The sequence below is a fragment of the Thrips palmi genome, unplaced genomic scaffold (genome assembly GCF_012932325.1).
Source record: "Thrips palmi isolate BJ-2018 unplaced genomic scaffold, TpBJ-2018v1 HiC_scaffold_11, whole genome shotgun sequence".
Lineage (NCBI taxonomy): Eukaryota > Metazoa > Arthropoda > Insecta > Thysanoptera > Thripidae > Thrips > Thrips palmi.
This window is the reverse complement of record NW_023144622.1, coordinates 2760282-2778009: the sequence shown is the minus strand read 5'-3', so window position 1 is coordinate 2778009 and position 17728 is coordinate 2760282. Positions and strand designations below refer to the sequence as shown.

Below are 17728 nucleotides of genomic sequence, written 5' to 3'. Positions count from 1 at the left end.
GCGGAGTGCGCCGGTAATGCATGTAAAACCAGCGACTTGCGGGGCGCGGCTGTTGCGGCAGAGTGGCGGCAGTGGCGGGCCGGCCTCATCGGAAGCAACAGAGAAACGAAGAACAGCGCGCCTCCGTCTAGACACCGCGAAACGGCCTCGCGCTGCCGGCGCACCCTGGGCACCCTAGTCGTGCAGGCCGCGCAGGCCGCAGGGGCATCCTAGCCGCGCAAGGGCATGCTACCTAGCCGCGCAGGGGCACCCTACCCTACCTGTGCCGGCCCGCCGGCCCAAGCCACCCAAGCGGGCCGGGCGACGAGGATGACACGGACGCCCGGGACGCAGCCCGCCGGCCGCGGCGACGCCATGGCGACGCGTCGACGGCCACCCTCTCGGACGCGACCTCCGTGACGCGGCGGCGCGGCCCGGCCGAGGACATAAAACGACCCGGCGCGATGGGTCGGCCGCAGTGCCGCAGTGGCGAACCGCGTGGAAGTGAGACAAGAGGCCCTGCCCGCTTCCACCAACAGCCACTAGCCACCAGCACCACCAGCACCACCAGCACCACCGCCCCGTCAAGGAGTCCGTCCCGTCCCCGCAACAAGCAACCCCCGCAACCAGGTGAGTCGAGGTTCATTGCCACATTCGGAAAAGTGTTTGTTTGTCGGAACGACGAAAATCAAGTTCTTGCATCGTGCATCGTGCTCCGCCAAATGGATTACTGCAGCAAGGATTACAGCGAGTGTGTGCGTGTGCGTGGGACGAGGACGCAGGTCCCGATGCATTGGATGGTGTCTTTGCCACCGCGACCATCCTCCGTTCAACCCCTTTGTCAGTTGCTTTCGTGCCTCAACGACATCGTTTCCATTCTAAACTCCGGAACTTCGACACTTTTAGAAAACTTCTCCTTGATATTTTTATTTGAAGGGAAGGGAAGGGGAGGGGGATGGAGTGGAACCACGGCAAATACGCAGTGGTGCACCCGGAAAAGGATTGTAGAGCGGCCCCCTTGGAGGCTCATTTTGGCTTTCCTCGTTTAAAAACAAAAAAAATGGTTAGTTATGAATTTAATTAAGAGTTTTTTGAAAGCCATAGGCATGACGCACTATATCCGATCGAAAGAAGTCAGAACTCCTTGGAACAGCTAGTACACGTATATTCGGATAAAAGTACACGAGCTATTGCCTGGTCATTGTCAACTCAGTCAACTGTTCCCAAGGGCCCCCCGCTCCCTTCGAAAAGAAGACACCTGAGTGCCCCCCCTCCCCCCTCCCCAAGCCAGTGGCGTCGTTGCAGAGGCAGCAGGGGGCTTCATTAAGGAAGCGGCGACCGGTGTTGACAAAATAGGCGATTGTGGGAATCGAGGCGTAATGAATAAATAAATAAATTACTAATCAGTCTGCTCGCTACCAATTAGCCTGAATTATACGCGCTCACAAGTTTTGGTTTCCTGTGCGTTAGAACACACTCCTTTTCATCGGTTTCGAGGTGTCTCGGTTAGAAAGCAGACTGTGTTGTAGATTCTTTGTGAATATTTGAACTCATTAGAAAAAAAGTGTTATTCTTGTCGTGAAAGATGTATTTTGGCGCTCACATTTGGCCAAAGTTTGTAAATTTCTTTGAATCCATTTTGCCAGTTTTAGTAGAGCATCACTTGTGATCGAAAGTTTCCGGTTCTGTTTTCTGAATTGGTTACAATGTGCAGTCCCCCCAAGTCACACATGAGCACAAGGTGTCGGTATACCCGGCTTTCTCGATTCAGTGGCAACAAATAAGTGGTTGACGCAGATGCCTCTGAGCGACGAGAGCGCGAGCGGGTGGCCGCCCAAGGCTGGCCCTCTTTGCTATGCATGAAAGCGCAAACCGAACCGAATTAACATTCGACAATTTTAAGCAGACCGTCAGGTGAGGGGATTCTCCGCTCGCCCGGCCCTGCCCGCGCCCCTTCGCCCGGCACGGCCCTGCCCGGCCCGCGGTCTGCACTTCACTACACATCAGTTGCCCCTCAAGGCCCTCAAGGTTACCCGAGCCGTTACAAAGACCCAGTCTTTTTCAGTTGAAGTGAGGTGTATTTCCGCCCCTGGCCACCGTTTGCTGTCTCTCTCGCAACCCTACGGGACGTGCCATGAGTGCGACAGAGACAGAGCGACGAGACGGCACTTCGGAGGCTTTCTAACGTGGGCCTTTCGTCTGCAGACTTACCCCATCTGCCACTCGAGCTGCTTGGACCGCTACACGATGGCGCCGCCGGCCTGTGAGCCTCTGCCCAAAGACGGCATCCCCGCCGCCATCCGCAATGGCATGCGGCTCGCCAGGCCCGCCCCCGGCGAGGAGGTGGTCATCGCCGGCCTGGCGGGCATGCTCCCCGACTCGGACAACGTGTACGAGTTCCGGGACAAACTGTACAACAAGGTGGACTTGGTGTCGGACGACGACCGCCGCTGGAAACTCGGTGAGGAGAGAGAGGGTGCTGCGTGTTGCCTATGCCGGACTTGGCGGGCGCCGTGCCCGCCGTCTCTCAGTGGGCGTGGCGCGTGGTCCAAACTCTATAGACGCGTTTTGAGCTCCAGAGTCGCTAAATGGGACTCGAACCAAACGTGTGACCCCACCAATGAATTGCTCTCCGAACGAGGAATCCATTGGTGTGGTCACACGCTCGGTTCGAGTTCCATTTAGCGACTCTGGAGCTCAAAACGTGTCGAGAGTTTTGGGCGCCTCCCCCGGTCTTCTGACCCACTGTGTTACTGTCGCTCACTTGCGCCGTCTGCTCCTCCAGACCACCCCGAGATCCCCCAGCGTACCGGCAAGATCAACAATGTCGGCAAGTTCGACGCCGCCTTCTTCGGCATCCACTACAAGCAGGCCCACGCCATGGACCCCATGTGCCGGCTGCTGCTGGAGAAGTCGTACGAGGCCATTGTGGACGCGGGCCTGAACCCCCAGAGCCTGTACGGCACCAAGACGGGCGTGTTCATCGGGGCGTGCTTCTCCGAGTCGGAGAAGACCTGGTTCTACGAGAAGCTGGAGGTGAACGGTTTCGGCATAACGGGATGCTCGCGCGCCATGCTGGCCAACCGCATCTCGTACTGGCTGGGCGTCAACGGCCCCAGCTACACCGTGGACTCGGCCTGCTCGTCCTCGCTGTACGCCCTGGAGCACGCCTACAAGTCCATCCGCGACGGCCACTGCGACGCGGCCATCGTCGGCGGCTGCAACTTGTGCCTGCACCCTTACGTGTCCCTGCAGTTCTCCCGTCTCGGAGTCCTGTCCCGCGACGGCACCTGCAAGTCCTTCGACGAGAACGGTGAGTCGAGGGCGCACGTTGGCGGATGTGGCACTCGTTTGAGAGCCCACCCGCCGCAAAGTTGCTCGAACTGCTACATGTCTTTCTAATTCAATGTCGGGATGTTCTTTCGTGCAGCTAACGGCTACTGCCGCTCCGAGGCAATCGTCGTCATTTTCCTGCAGAAGTCCAAGGACGCCAAACGCGTCTACGCCAACCTAGTGCACGCCAAGACGAACTGCGACGGCTACAAGGAGCAGGGCATCACGTACCCCTCCGGCCAGATGCAGCAGCGGCTGCTGGAGGAGTTCTACCAGGAGTGCGGCGTCGACCCCCGCACGCTGGGCTTCGTGGAGGCCCACGGCACGGGCACCAAGGTCGGCGACCCCGAGGAGCTGGCCGCCCTCGACACAGTGTTCTGCACGGGCCGCAAGGACCCGCTGTGGATCGGCTCCATCAAGTCGTCCATCGGCCACTCGGAGCCCGCGTCCGGCCTGTGCTCCGTCACCAAGTGCATCATCTGCATGGAGACCGGCAAGCTGGTGCCCAACATCCACTTCCACAACCCGCGCAAGGGCGTCAAGGGCTTCGAGGAGAACCGCATGCGCGTGGTGACCGACGCGACGCCCTGGCCCGGCGGCCTCATCGGCATCAACTCGTTCGGCTTCGGCGGCGCCAACTGCCACGTGCTCATCAAGTCCAACACCAAGGAGAAGGTGAACGGCGGCCAGCCCAAGGACGGCATCCCCCGCGTGGTGGCCGTGTCGGGCCGCACCCACGAGGCCATCGAGACCATCCTCAACGACGTACGTACCGCTACCGTGGTGTTCGCGTAGCCTGCCAAGAGCGATGCCTTCACCGAGCCCCGCTTGCCCTTCCCGCAGGCCGAGTCACGCCCCGTGGACGCCGAGTTCGTCCGCCTGCTGCACGACATCCACGCCGAGGAGATCCCCGGCCACCTCTACCGCGGCTACACCGTGCTCGGCGCCGAGGAGAAGTACCGCGACATCCAGGTAGAGTAGCCCCCCGAATGTCCTGCGGAAAACACGCCGCAACTCTGGTGTTTGAACCCGCCACCCTGCCCGCAGTTCTTCCCCGGTGAGCCCCGGCCGGTGTGGTTCGTGTTCTCCGGCATGGGCTCGCAGTGGCCCGCCATGGCCGCGTCGCTGATGCAGCTGCCCGTGTTCGCCGCGGCCGTGGAGCGCTGCCACCAGACCCTGCAGCCCAAGGGCGTGGACGTCATCAAGATCCTGTCCTCCCGCGACGCGCACACGTTCGACAACATCCTCAACTCGTTCGTGGGCATCGCGGCGGTGCAGATCGGCCTGGTGGACGTGCTGCGCTGCGTGGCCATCGAGCCCGACCGCATCATCGGCCACTCGGTGGGCGAGCTGGCGTGCGCCTACGCCGACGGCTCCTTCACGGCCGAGCAGACCATCCTGGCCGCCTACTACCGCGGCCTGGCGTCCCTGGAGACGGACTTCCAGCGCGGCGCCATGGCCGCCGTGGCGCTCGGCTACCAGGACATCAAGCCCCTGTGCCCGCCCGACGTCGAGGTGGCCTGCCACAACTCGGCCGACTCGTGCACCGTGTCCGGCCCCGCCGAGGTGGTGCGCACCTTCATCGCGGACCTCGCCAAGAAGGGCGTGCTGGCCAAGGAGGTCAACTGCTCCAACATCGCGTACCACTCGCGCTTCGTGGCCAAGGCCCTGCCCCGGCTGCGCAAGTACCTCGACCAGGTGATCCCCTCGCCCGCGCCGCGCTCGCAGCGCTGGCTGTCCACGTCGGTGCCCGAGAAGGACTGGAACTCGCCCGCCGCGCGCCTCAGCTCGGCCGAGTACCACAGCAACTCCCTCGTGAACCCCGTGCTCTTCGAGGAGGTGCTGCGCCACGTCCCCGAGGACGCGCTGCTCATCGAGATCGCGCCAGCGCCCATCCTGCTGGACGTGCTGCGCCGCGCCATGCCCGAGGACGCCGTCGTCCTGCCCCTCACCCAGCGCGACAGCCCCGACGCCACCTCCAACCTGCTCGCCGCGCTCGGAAAGTAAGTACAAACCCCGTAAACAAGAAAAATTAGAGGTCCACCCGTTCTTACGGCCCTTTGTCGTGCCCCAGGACCTTCATCGCCGGCTGCCAGCCCAAGCTGCACAAGCTGTACCCCGACGTCGAGTTCCCCGTGAGCCGCGGCACCCCCATGATCTCGCCGCTGGTGCGCTGGGAGCACAGCGAGGACTGGTACGTCACCTCGTACCGCATGCAGGAGAAGATCAAGTCCGGGGAGCGTACCGTCATCATCAACGTCAACGACGAGGAGCAGGAGTACTACACCGGCCACGTCATCGACGGCAGGAACCTCTTCCCCGCCACCGGCTACTTGGTGAGCCCCCAGTCTCACCCCCTCCTCCTGAAAAAAAAAAGCATTAAATCACTGAACGGCGGTTGATTCTTTTCCAGGACCTGGTGTGGGAGACGGTGGGGCTGATGCGAGGAGAAATCTACACCGACATGAACATCGTGTTCGAGGACGTGAGGTTCCACCGCGCCACCAACATCAGCAAGGACGGTGAGCGCGACGGCGGCGGCCTTGGCGGCCTTGGCGGAGACCTCTCGGGTGGCAGGTGTCGTTGACGGCGGCGTGCTTCTCGTCCCCAGGCAACATCGAGTTCATCGTGATGGTGCAGAAGGCCTCCGGCAACTTCGAGGTGGTGGAGGGCGGCGCCGCCATCGTGACGGGCCGCGTGTACGTGCCCGAGGACGTGGACAAGGAGATGGTGGACCTGCCGCCGCCAGAGAAGCCCTCCGGCAAGGACCTCATCGACCTGAAGGGCCGCGACGTGTACAAGGAACTCCGCCTGCGAGGCTACAACTACAGCGGCCTGTTCCGCAGTGTCGTCGACATCGACAACCTCGGTCAGCACGCCACTTCACAAAGCCTTTTCTCCAAACAGCTGGGTAGGAATGTCATTTAAACTGCGGAGTGGGCTCGTTGCAGGCTCCACCGGCAAGATCGCCTGGCACAACAACTACGTCGCCTTCATGGACAACATGCTGCAGCTGCAGATCTTGCACGCGGACACCCGCGGCCTGTTCGTGCCCACGTCCCTTCAGAAGCTGGTCATCGACGCCAAGGCGCACTCCGAGGCCGTGGCGGCCGCCTCGGCCACCCTGGAGGAGGGCAAGACCCGTAAGCATCCCTCGGCCTTTGGCAGAGCTTGTTGAGTAGCGTCTTAGCTGACACGAATGTCCCCCTCGCAGCCGAGCTGTTCGCCTACGTGATCCCCGAGATCGAAATGATCCGCGCTGGCGGCGTGGAGGTGCGCGGCCTCAAGGCTAGCGCCATCCAGCGGCGCAAGGCCCTGGGCGAGCCCGTGCTCGAGACCTACCAGTTCCTGCCCCACACCACCGCGCCCGCGGACCGCCCGCTGGACCGCAAGACGGCGCTGCGCTTCGCCGTGCACGTCGCCATGGAGTCCGTGCAGAACATCAAGCTCAAGACGATCGAGGTGGTGGACAGCGAGAGCCGCGCGGCCGAGGGCCTGCTCACGCCCATCATGGCCGAGATCCTGGGCGACCTGCCGCTCATCCAGGCCGAGCTGCAGGTCCTGGCGCCCGCCGACCACCCCCTCATCCCCGAGGACCTCCCCTCCAACATCAACGTGGAGGACAAGAAGCTGGCCAGCGAGCAGGGCGCCATCGTGGTCATGGCGACCGACGTCAGCAGCCGCACCGAGGTGAGTCTCGCTCACGCGCACCGAGACGAGGATGAGGTCGATGCGGCCGTCCGTTTCTTACAGTGTGTTCTTCTGTCTCGCAGCTGCTGCAGGCCGCGATGGCCAGCGTCCTGGAGGGCGGCTTCATCCTGTCGCGCGAGAAGCCCGGCGCCACCATCGTGGACGGCATCGAGGTGTGCGTGGACCAGACCTACCGCGAGGACGACCACGAGGAGCGCCTCGTGCTGCTGCGCAAGGTAGGCCCCGACCGTGGAGTGCGGCACCGAGCCCCGAGGCCTAGTGGGCCCCCACAAGGAGCGAGACTGACCTTGCGTTGCCCGACTTGCAGAGCGTGCCCCTCAAGGAGGCGCCCATCGTCATCAACATCACCCAGACGCACTTCGACTGGCTGGAGCAGCTCAAGGAGGTCATGAAGGACGAGAAGAGCACCAAGAAGGTTATCGTGGTGGCGCAGGGCGAGCCGGAGAACGGCATCATCGGCCTGGTCAACTGCATCCGCAAGGAGCCGCCCACCGGCGACCGCTGCCGCGGCGTGTTCATCGTGGACAAGAACGCCCCCGCCTTCGCGCTGGACCACCCGCTGTACGCGGCGCAGCTCCGCAAGGACCTGGCCACCAGCGTGCTCAAGGACGGGCTGTGGGGCAGCTACCGCCACCTGCCCATGCCCCCCAACGCCCTCATCACCGTGCCCCACGCCTACGTCAACGTGGGCCTGCGCGGTGACCTCAGCACCCTCAAGTGGTTCGAGGGCAGCATCGACCCGTCCAAGTAAGACGCCGTGCTCACCGTGCACACTCCTTGTTCACGAACTTGCACAGTCACAGCCGCTTTTGCTCGACAGGCCCATCCACCTGAACCCCGACCAGGAGTTCGTGCACGTGTACTACTCGGCGCTCAACTTCCGTGACATCATGACGGCCACGGGCAAGCTGGCCACCGAGGTGGCGGCGCACGGCCGCCTCAACCAGGAGTGCGTGCAGGGCCTGGAGTTCGCCGGGCGCACGCGCGAGGGCCGCCGCGTCATGGGCATGATGTCGCGAGGCGCGCTCAGTAACATGATCATCTGCGACAAGACGCTCATCTGGGACGTCCCCGACGACTGGAGCCTGGAGGACGCCGTCACCATCCCCGTCGTCTACGGCACGGTGAGTGGAGGGCTGGGCCTGGTCGGGCTGGGCGAGGGAGAGACAGCGAGTGTGACGTGTGTTGTTGTTGTTGCAGTCGTACTTCGCGCTGCAGCGGGCGGCGCGCATGCAGAAGGGCGAGACCGTCCTGGTGCACGCGGGCTCGGGCGGCGTCGGCCAGGCCGCCATCAACATCGCGCTGCACGCGGGCTGCATCGTCTACACCACCGTCGGCACGCCCGAGAAGCGCGAGTTCATCAAGAAGCGCTGGCCCCAGATCACCGACGCGCACATCTTCGACTCGCGCTCGTGCTCCTTCGAGCAGGACGTGATGACGGCCACCAACGGCCGCGGCGTGGACATGGTGCTCAACTCGCTGGCCGAGGAGAAGCTGCAGGCCTCGGTGCGCTGCCTGGCGCACGGCGGCCGCTTCCTGGAGATCGGCAAGTTCGATCTGGCCAACAACAACCCTCTGGGCATGGAGATGTTCCTCAAGGAGACCTCCTTCCACGGCATCATGTTGGACAACCTGTTCGAGGCCACCCCCGAGGAGAAGCTGGAGGTGCACCAGGTGGTCAAGGACGGCATGCTGGCCGGCGGCGTGCGCCCGCTCACCCGCGAGGTGTTCCCCCAGGACCGCGTCGAGGAGGCCTTCCGCTTCATGGCGGCCGGCAAGCACATCGGCAAGGTGGTGATCAAGATCCGCGACGAGGAGGAGCAGCGCCTGGCCAAGCCGCAGCAGTGCCCCATGCAGGCCGCGCCGCGCTTCTTCTGCCACAAGTCCGCCTCCTACGTGGTGTGCGGCGGCCTGGGCGGCTTCGGCCTGGAGCTGGCCGACTGGCTGGTGCTGCGCGACTGCCGCAAGCTGGTGCTCACCTCCCGCACCGGCATGCGCACCGGCTACCAGGCCCTGCGCATCCGCACGTGGCGCTCGTACGGCGTCGAGGTGGTCATCTCCACGGCGGACATCACCACGGAGAGCGGCTGCCGCCAGCTGCTGGAGGAGGCCAACAAGCTGGGCCCGGTGCTGGCCATCTTCAACCTGGCCGTGGTGCTGCGCGACGCCATGCTGGACAACCAGAACGCGGCCGAGTTCCAGACGTCGCACGGCCCCAAGGCGGACGCGACGCGCCACCTGGACAAGCTGACGCGCACCCTGTGCCCGCAGCTGGAGCACTTCGTGTGCTTCTCGTCGGTGTCGTGCGGCCGCGGTAACGCCGGCCAGACCAACTACGGCATGGCCAACTCCGTGATGGAGCGCATCTGCGAGCGGCGGCGCGCCGAGGGGCTGTGCGGCCTGGCCGTGCAGTGGGGCGCCATCGGCGAGGTGGGCCTGGTGGCCGAGATGCAGGAGGAGCACACCGAGCTGGTCATCGGCGGCACGCTGCAGCAGCGCATCTCGTCCTGCCTGTACGTCCTCGACAGCTTCCTGCGGCAGCCCTGCGCCGTCGTGGCCTCCATGGTGGTGGCCGAGAAGCGCGCGGGCTCCGGCGCGGGCGGCAACGTGGTCGACGCCGTCGTCAACATCCTGGGGCTGCGCGACCTCAAGACCGTCTCGCTGCACTCGACGCTGGCCGAGCTCGGCATGGACTCGATGATGGCCGTGGAGATCAAGCAGACCCTGGAGCGCGAGTTCGAGGTGTTCCTCACCGCGCAGGACATCCGGTCCCTCACCTTCGCCAAGCTGCAGGAAATCGCCAAGGCCACGGCAGAGGATGGCCCGAAGAAGGAGAAAGTAATCTGTAAGTTTGCCGCGCGGCCTGATCATTCCCTCAGTCAGTTTTCCCACTTGGATCGACGTCCTTCCTAACTGCCTTGACTCGTTGCAGCGCCCTCGGAGCTGCGTGAGGAGGCCCTACGCTTCCTCATGAGGTCCATCGGCACCGAGGACATGGCGCAGGAGCCCATCGTCACGTTGCCGAGCAAGGCGCCCAAGGGGAACGTCGCCCCCATCTTCCTGGTCCCCGGAATCGAAGGTGCGTTCACTCATGTTGACTCAGGCCAATGCGGCTACTTTTCAGCTCTTTTTCTCGCGTGATTAACATCCTTCCCTTTCCTGCAGGTATGGCTGTGATGCTGAAATCGCTGTGCGAGAACCTCAAGTCGCCGACGCTGGTGCTGCAGCTCCCCTACAACGACGACAAGAAGACCACCATTCACGACTTCGCCAGCACCATCTACAAAGTGCGCCCCCTCGGCTACGCTGCTCTCGCTGGATGCCGGGCATGCTCGTACTAATGTTGTGTCTTTACCCCCGCAGCACATCAAGGCCCACCTCGCGCCCGGGGCGCCCTTCAGACTGGTGGGCTACTCGTTCGGCGGCGTGGTCTCGTGCGAGCTGACGCGCATGCTGGAGCGGGACGGCCACAAGGGCGAGCTGGTGCTGCTGGACGGCGCCCCCGCCGGCATGCAGGCCATGACGTCGTCCTGGATCAGCGAGGACAACAACACCACCGAGCTGGAGATCGCCGTGCTCATGGGACTGCTGCTGGAGCTCAAGATCGTACCCCCACCAAAGGTCAGCTTTTGCTTTTATTTCGTGGCGTTTACCTCCGGAGTCTAGTAGGAGTCTGGCCGTGAGGCAGTCAGGCACGTTCTTAAACCATGCCATTGTTGCGCAGCTCCGAGAGGACCTCATGAAGATGCCGACGTGGGACGCGAGGCTGGAGCACTTCCTGGCCATCACGCCCAACACGCCCGGCTACAGCAAGGAGCACAAGAAGAACGCGTGCGTGTCCTTCCTGCACCGCTCCGTGGCCGTCAACAACTACCAGGCCGCGCCGGAGAAGATCCAGACGACGGTGACCCTGGTCAGGCCGAACGTCATCACCTTCAAGCACGACGCGGACGACTACGGCCTCTCCGCGATGGTAAGCCGTCAAGCTGGCCACGAGTCACAACAGTGTACACGCGGAAGATGCTCATGTCGTGCTCTCTTTTCTCCTTTCCAGTTCCAACAGGAGAAGATAGCCGTCCACTTCGTCGACGGCGACCACAACTCGATGCTGGACAACGTGGAGACGGCCAACATAATCAACAACGTGTTCGAGGGCGTGTCCGCAGACAGCGGCAAGACGCAGTGACAGTGACGCGAGGGCACGGCGTCGTAGGGATGAACTTTCCAGAGCCAGTTGGCTCGACCAGTGCGAGTGTGACCAGTGACCAGTCTGCGGTGTCATTCCCCAAGAAGGAAGAGAGGGCGGCCACGACGGATCTCAGGGATCCTGGACGATTGTACACCAGAGTCATTAGTCCTGGCAGTTGAAACGCCCAGACCGCGCGCCATCAAGGACATCATGGACCAAATGCCAGCCGACCCCTCTTCGCTCCTTCGACCCGAAGGAGGCCACTTTCCGTGGGACTGCTGCAGCTGCCAAATTTCAAATTCTAACTTCTGTTTTTTTTTTCAAAGTGAAATATTAGATTAGAAATCACCGAATCAAAACTTTACACTGTACTCGCAGCTTGTAAAAGATTTCTTAAATAAGACTTTCTGCCTGTAACAGATTGCAGGTCAGCAGACGGGCCTCAAATTTTAATTTATGTGTGCGACTTGTCAATGGATTGCAGGCAAGAATGGCTTGTACTAATAAATTATTTTTATTTAACCTGTTTTATCTTCATTACAACCCAACCTTCCACTCAATAAGACACGAAAGACTTTAAGACTGGCGGGACGGGGCGCCTGCCAGTAGGCAATCCCGCCTCGCATCAGTGTGAGCTTGCACCCACACTGCCTACCTCCCAGGCTGAAGCAGAGCGCGAGTGCGACCCCGCTCCGCTTCTGACATGAAAATAGCGTTTCGGTGAGAAACAATCTGAACAGGAAAGACAGGAGTCCTTCGAACCGCCAGGGAAGGGGAAATCAAGGCTAGACTACTGGCTACTACACGGTAAACTGTACTGTTTGCCGTTTCGACTGTTTCGTGATGCGAGCACACAATTTCTCATACACAATGTTGTTGCGTTGGATTTCTCATACCGTCATGCACGAAATTCACGCGGGATTCACCGCTGTGTTTAGATTTTTATGGTTTTATTTAGGTGCTCATTGTTGGTTGGAGTCTTTGTCGTATTGCAGATTTTGTGGTTTTAACCAAATAATTTTACAATGGAGATAATGACGCCCCCAATATCCCCAACACATGAAACCACGAGTACGAGTAATTATCTACGTGAAAGAGGTATTAAAAGTTTTTAGACTTAAAATTGCTGAGGTTATCTGCATGTTTGTCTAAGCACTTTCCGTTTTATTCATTCAGGAAATATAGGATTTCACTGTGTTAGTGATGCCGAAAAGAAGGCATCATTTGACCCGCGAGGATTTATAATGTCAGGGGCTATAACAAATCCCTCTAGTCTTCATTCAAAAAAGTCTAGTTTTGTGACAGTGTTTAACCAAGAATTTGACATGGACACATCTAAAGATGAATTGAAACGACTATTTAGAGTTTGCTGGTTTGTATTGGACATAATACCAATCCTCTGTATGCTTTTTTAAAGACAATGTTCACAATATTTTATTATGCCTTTATGCTTTCAACCAACAGGAATAAACTTTGTTTGATTGATTCAACACAGAAAATGGGGACTTATGGATTCACATCTGATACAAGTACCCTGGCAACTGTTAATTTAGATGAAGTCAGACAAGATTTGCGCGAATTTTTTGCGATGCTTCACTTGTTTGTTGAAAGGTATGTTACTCGCAACTTCTCTTGTTAGTAAAGACCATTCACCTCCGGCTGTCATGTCTCATCCTATAATAAACTCTTTAATCTACATTTCAATTTGCAGTCAAGGCGAAAGCGAAGACAAATCATGGATACTGAAAGAAACCCTTCCAACTTTATTGAAAGGATTGGATCTATTACGGAACCAGATTGGTTCTTTAAATGACCTGCCTAATTATGTGTTGAGCCATTCTCAAGTGAAAAATGTAAGAAAAACTATCATTATTCTTGCCAAAGGTTCAATTTGCTAGTAGTTTTACAGAAACTGCACCTCTTATATTTTATTGCAGTCACCAGGCCATCATCTATTTCATTGCCATTTAGAAGCCAGGTGGCTTCATATAAGTGTCCTTTGGGCACTTTCTGAATGTTTGAAGTCCACATCAATATTTGAGGCCACAGAAATAGCTGCTATGTTACAGCCTTATAGTGCTGAACAAAGCATTGAAAATTTATTGCAGTCCACTATAAGGTTTTGTATTATTGACTTAGTTGAAATTGCAGTCTTGAAATTTAACAAGGTAAGTATTTGGTATCATTGTAATTTTTCATGTTGTTTTGTTAATTTTAATTCACCTTTCGTATTTTAGCTGAATCAGGACAGGATTGTACATTCCTCCCCTTTCAATTGTATGTGTGTGAAGGAGCTATGGCTGCTTCTAAGATTTATTACAGAAAGCCTGAATGACCATGACACCAAGGTTTGTTTTGACTACATACACATTTGAAAAATGTTAGTTTTAAGTTATTTTTGTCTAATACACTGCTCATTTTGGTGTGCAGGCATTCTGGAAGCTACTTGATGAGTGCCTGCAGTTGGTAGTTAAAGCTGATGCAGACATTCCCTCAAAGAAAGGATGGAGACCTCTCCAAACTAAAAAATTTCAAAAGATTGCCTGCTTGGAGCCAGGGCTATTTGCCTTATGGCTGTTGCGAGATATTGGGGAGGTTTACATGTACTCTTCAGATGGATTCCTGAGTCCTATTAGACCTGTTAGTATCTGGACTGGCCCATTTTTATTTCAGGCAAGAAATCTTTTTGCCTTTCTTTGATTTATCACCGGTTTTGATTTTTAGGAGATGGACAAGGGTCAGGGCATAGTGAAATGTGTGCTGAACGACTTGATGGGATCAAATGACCTTGAAGAGCCCCAGCGACGCACACTCATCTATCTCATGAAGGGTTTTCTTGTGGATCCCTGGAAAACCAAACCAGAACCCATAATGATGCTTTGGGATGGATTCTCTCGCAAGTTAGATTGTGCATTCCAGTTACCTGGAGCCCCTGCTAGCTCATTTGTTGTTCCAAGGTACAGTGCATGAAAAGTAATACCCATTTTTAACTTGTCCCTGTGACTTAATTTTTCTTGTGGTTCTCATCCCCTTCAGTGAAACTATTGAAGATATTCTGTCGTCTGTGGAATTTGACAGACCGTCCAACAAGCCAAGAGTACAATTGAATAGCTTTGAGCTTTTTCTATCTCTTCTAGGTATTGTATGCTCGGCTTTTTTTAATAAACATATTGAATTGGTATTGAATTGGTGAAACCAAACTATTAACTTGAAAACTTACTGGACTCTTTTTTCTTTTGGCAATCTTCTCTAGCAACTTATCTAGCCCAGGACAAAAATGTATGGAAAGCCAAAATTTGTGGGAGATTTTTTTCAAAATTATCTGAGAAGAAAATCAATAGTTTAAGTGAGATGGGATTGTTTCATTTAACTCAAATATTTCTGTCCATCGCCTTAGCCACAGAGGAGGTGGAGGAACTTGTATGTAAATGCATTTTAAATTTGTTTCGTTTAAAAATGATCTATGAACTATTTTCTAATTGGGTGTTACTCTGTTTTGTGCAGGGACACAGGTTCTTCAGCCTAGTTTCATTTAGTGAAACTGATAAAAAGCGCAATCAGATGATCATGAAGGCAAAATTGTGTTTTGTTTTCCTGTTGGTGAAGAATGGAAAAGAATTAAGCCCACTAGCAGGACCATTAACCAATACAATTGATTCTCTAATAGCAAGAAATCAGAATCCTGTTGTTCAGGTATTCATATCAAATTTGGAATGTTTAATCAAAAACACTGATGTATTGCCCTCTGATTTACACATTTTATTTGGTATGTATTTTCCCTGTTCTGTTGTGAGACCTGTGTGGTCTTTTGAATCCTAAAATACTGATTTACGATTTCCTAGGTCCATGGGTCAAAAGATTTTTGCAACAGAACAACCAAGATTCAACCACTTTGAGGAGTCTTTTAAATTTAATGATTGATGTTATGCAGAAACTTCAAGTCTATATGGACTGCAACAATATAGGTGCTCTTCTTTTCTTTTCTTTCTGTGCACTTTAAGAGTCCTCATTTGGCAATACTAATGTTTTTTTTTTTGTTTTTTTGTACTTGAAACAGTTGGAGGTGGAATGCAAAAACTAGTTGAGAGACTGCATGAAAATTTACTTCCATATCTGAAAGATCAGAAATCCCATGACTGGGAAATTGCTGACTTAGCATTTCAATTCACTCTCATTTCTCTCGAGTTCAGTAGTTCTTCAACAAAAGAGTCCTTCCAAAACTTGGTTCATCTTTTCACAACAAATGACAACTCCAAGTAAGTGTTGAAACTTTTTGTATGAATTGACTATTGTGTTGGTCACAATCTAATGGTTTTCTCCCTTCTGAAGGCTAGTCAAAAGATACCTAGACAGGCTTCTATCCTGTCGAAAAATAACAAATATCATAGATACAAATGAAAGTCTGCAAATTTTGTTTGTTCAAGTAAGAATTTTTCTGTCATTTACGATATTGATGTTAACTCCTCTCCCCTGTCACGATTTTACCTTATGCTCTTTTGTCTGTGTTAGGCATGGGTGCGCTGTTGTGTGTGTTCTAATGTTGGCCAAGACAGAGAGACCGAGGTTATGCAAAAGATATTTTCAATGCCTGTGTTGAAAAATACATTCAATCTTCCTCATGACAATTTTGTGACAGTATCTGACCCACTGCTTTATCTAGTAGAGGCAATGGGAAAGGTGAGATATTGGATGTTTTTGCTCTTGTATATCCTAAATATCTCATGATGGATCCTTTTTATATGAAATTTTTTTACATTTTTGCCATCCAGACATCGAGTTCTCACAAGAAAATGATTGTAACAATTTTAGAGCCTTTGAGGCAGATGATGCCTTTGATTAAATCGTCATTGTTTCCGACCAAAGCAAAGGATTCCAGCTGGGTGCCAGGCAGACAACCTTTTCTAGATACGGAAAGTATTGAAAGAAGCTATGTGGTTCTAGGAACTCTTGTAGCTGAGTGTCCTTCGTTCATTTATGAAAAAGTGAGTTGGTGGCAGACTTTTTGAAATAATTATTTATTTAGATGTGCTCACAAGTGTGTACATGGCACACACTTTAAAATGTATGCCTCCATGCACACTGTGTGTGCCTGCAGGCGTACTGTTTTATACAGTGTGCATGGAGGCACACAGTTTCTAACTGTGTGCCCAGGCACATGGGGGAACTTATTACTATTTTTTTTATATTACTATTGTTTGTTTTCTGTTTATTCCAGAATAACGCATCCAACTTCCTAGTCACCTTGGTGAATTACCTCATACTCCATCCTAATGTTTTCAATATGGATGTAAGGTTACCTCTACCCATGGAGAATGGGCTGAGGAAATCCCTTTTTTCATTCATTAAGGGGCTTTTTAAATTGGGTGCGAGTTTTAACTACAGAATCCCACATTATTTTTGGTGCAATTTCTTGTTTATGGTCCGGTACAGTACAGCGCTTGTAATTGAGGCATTTTTTATTTGTTACAGATCCCAAGAGGGAAAAGTGCATTGAACGCTTCATCAAGAACATTATCATGGTTTATGTGCCCAGATATTTAGATCCATTCAAAAAAATATGGGATGAGCCGGAGGACATGCCTGCAGCCATTTATATAATCCAATCAGTTTGTGAAACATTTCTTAAGGTGGACAAAAACAATGTGCCGCACAAGTACTATTGTCAGGTAATTTTATTTGTGTTAAAAGCAATGTATATTTTACCATCACCAGTAGTAACACTTTCGACTTTGGTTGCAGGGGCTAACATTAATGAACTCACTTATTCAGAGAAATGGCTGTGATGAAATTTTGATTGGTTTGTTAATTAATAATGTTCTACCAAGCTGCCTTTATGTGGTAGCAAAAGTTACTGATATGAGTGCTGGCAATAATAGAAGACCAGAAACGGAAAAAACTCTCGGACTAATCTTTGACACAGAGGTGTTCCGTACGTCTACCAGTTTAAGGTACAACTAATTCTGTAGTTTTTTCTCTTGTTTCCTTGACCGTTAAAAATTGTTAGTCACCTGATTCTTCTCCCCGTCTGCCATAGGGAACAAGCTACAAATGTACTCAATCAGCAGTCACGTCAATTTCTTAGCTTCCATGCTAATCTCTTCATGCGAATGTTGCTATTCTTGATGAAAGTTTCCAAACCTCTTGTGAAGAGTTTTTATCCCACTTTAGAAGCTAATGTGAGAGATGTAATTTCCAAAAGAGGGAGTGGCAATGATAAAAATTTGGAGTAAGTGGCCTCATTGCCTCTGTACTCTAAGGAAAAATTTAGGCTACTGTTTTTGACCATGATTTTTTTTATTGTTTCAGGACTTTTCTTGCTAAAGTCAAGGAAGGACTTCAGGTTTAAAAAATCCAAAGACCTGAAGTTTTTGTTACACTTAAAATTTGGCTGTGATAATTTTTTGTAGTATGTCTGTGACTAATTATTTTTATTAGGTTTTTTAATAATTTATAATAAACATATGCTATTAATATGGTCCTCTTCATTATGAAACCTTTTTCAGTGCCTTCTTGGGC

General features: G+C 54.1%; 2 protein-coding genes across 2 annotated transcripts; both read left to right on the top strand.

Moving 5' to 3' along the window:
• Positions 1 to 442: 442 nt before the first annotated feature.
• Positions 443 to 11734, top strand: LOC117639322 (fatty acid synthase-like). Its single transcript, XM_034374870.1, has 20 exons — positions 443 to 609; positions 2185 to 2440; positions 2765 to 3292; positions 3410 to 4077; positions 4156 to 4284; positions 4360 to 5315; positions 5387 to 5648; positions 5726 to 5834; positions 5924 to 6181; positions 6264 to 6455; positions 6527 to 7002; positions 7086 to 7238; positions 7331 to 7770; positions 7844 to 8147; positions 8224 to 9868; positions 9956 to 10102; positions 10189 to 10310; positions 10387 to 10644; positions 10748 to 10996; positions 11078 to 11734. The coding sequence occupies exons 2-20, from the start codon at positions 2227 to 2229 to the stop codon at positions 11207 to 11209; spliced, it is 7242 nt and encodes a 2413-aa protein (XP_034230761.1). The 5' UTR covers positions 443 to 609; positions 2185 to 2226; the 3' UTR covers positions 11210 to 11734.
• A 386-nt stretch (positions 11735 to 12120) lies between these two features.
• On the top strand, positions 12121 to 17674 carry LOC117639326 (protein MMS22-like). The gene is made up of 21 exons (XM_034374883.1): positions 12121 to 12310; positions 12389 to 12584; positions 12677 to 12823; positions 12924 to 13065; positions 13150 to 13380; positions 13450 to 13560; positions 13643 to 13852; positions 13937 to 14169; positions 14249 to 14349; positions 14466 to 14632; positions 14717 to 14978; positions 15055 to 15177; positions 15270 to 15468; positions 15542 to 15635; positions 15722 to 15889; positions 15982 to 16194; positions 16428 to 16575; positions 16682 to 16878; positions 16952 to 17160; positions 17247 to 17438; positions 17519 to 17674. The coding sequence occupies exons 1-21, from the start codon at positions 12238 to 12240 to the stop codon at positions 17556 to 17558; spliced, it is 3456 nt and encodes a 1151-aa protein (XP_034230774.1). The 5' UTR covers positions 12121 to 12237; the 3' UTR covers positions 17559 to 17674.
• Positions 17675 to 17728: the final 54 nt, after the last annotated feature.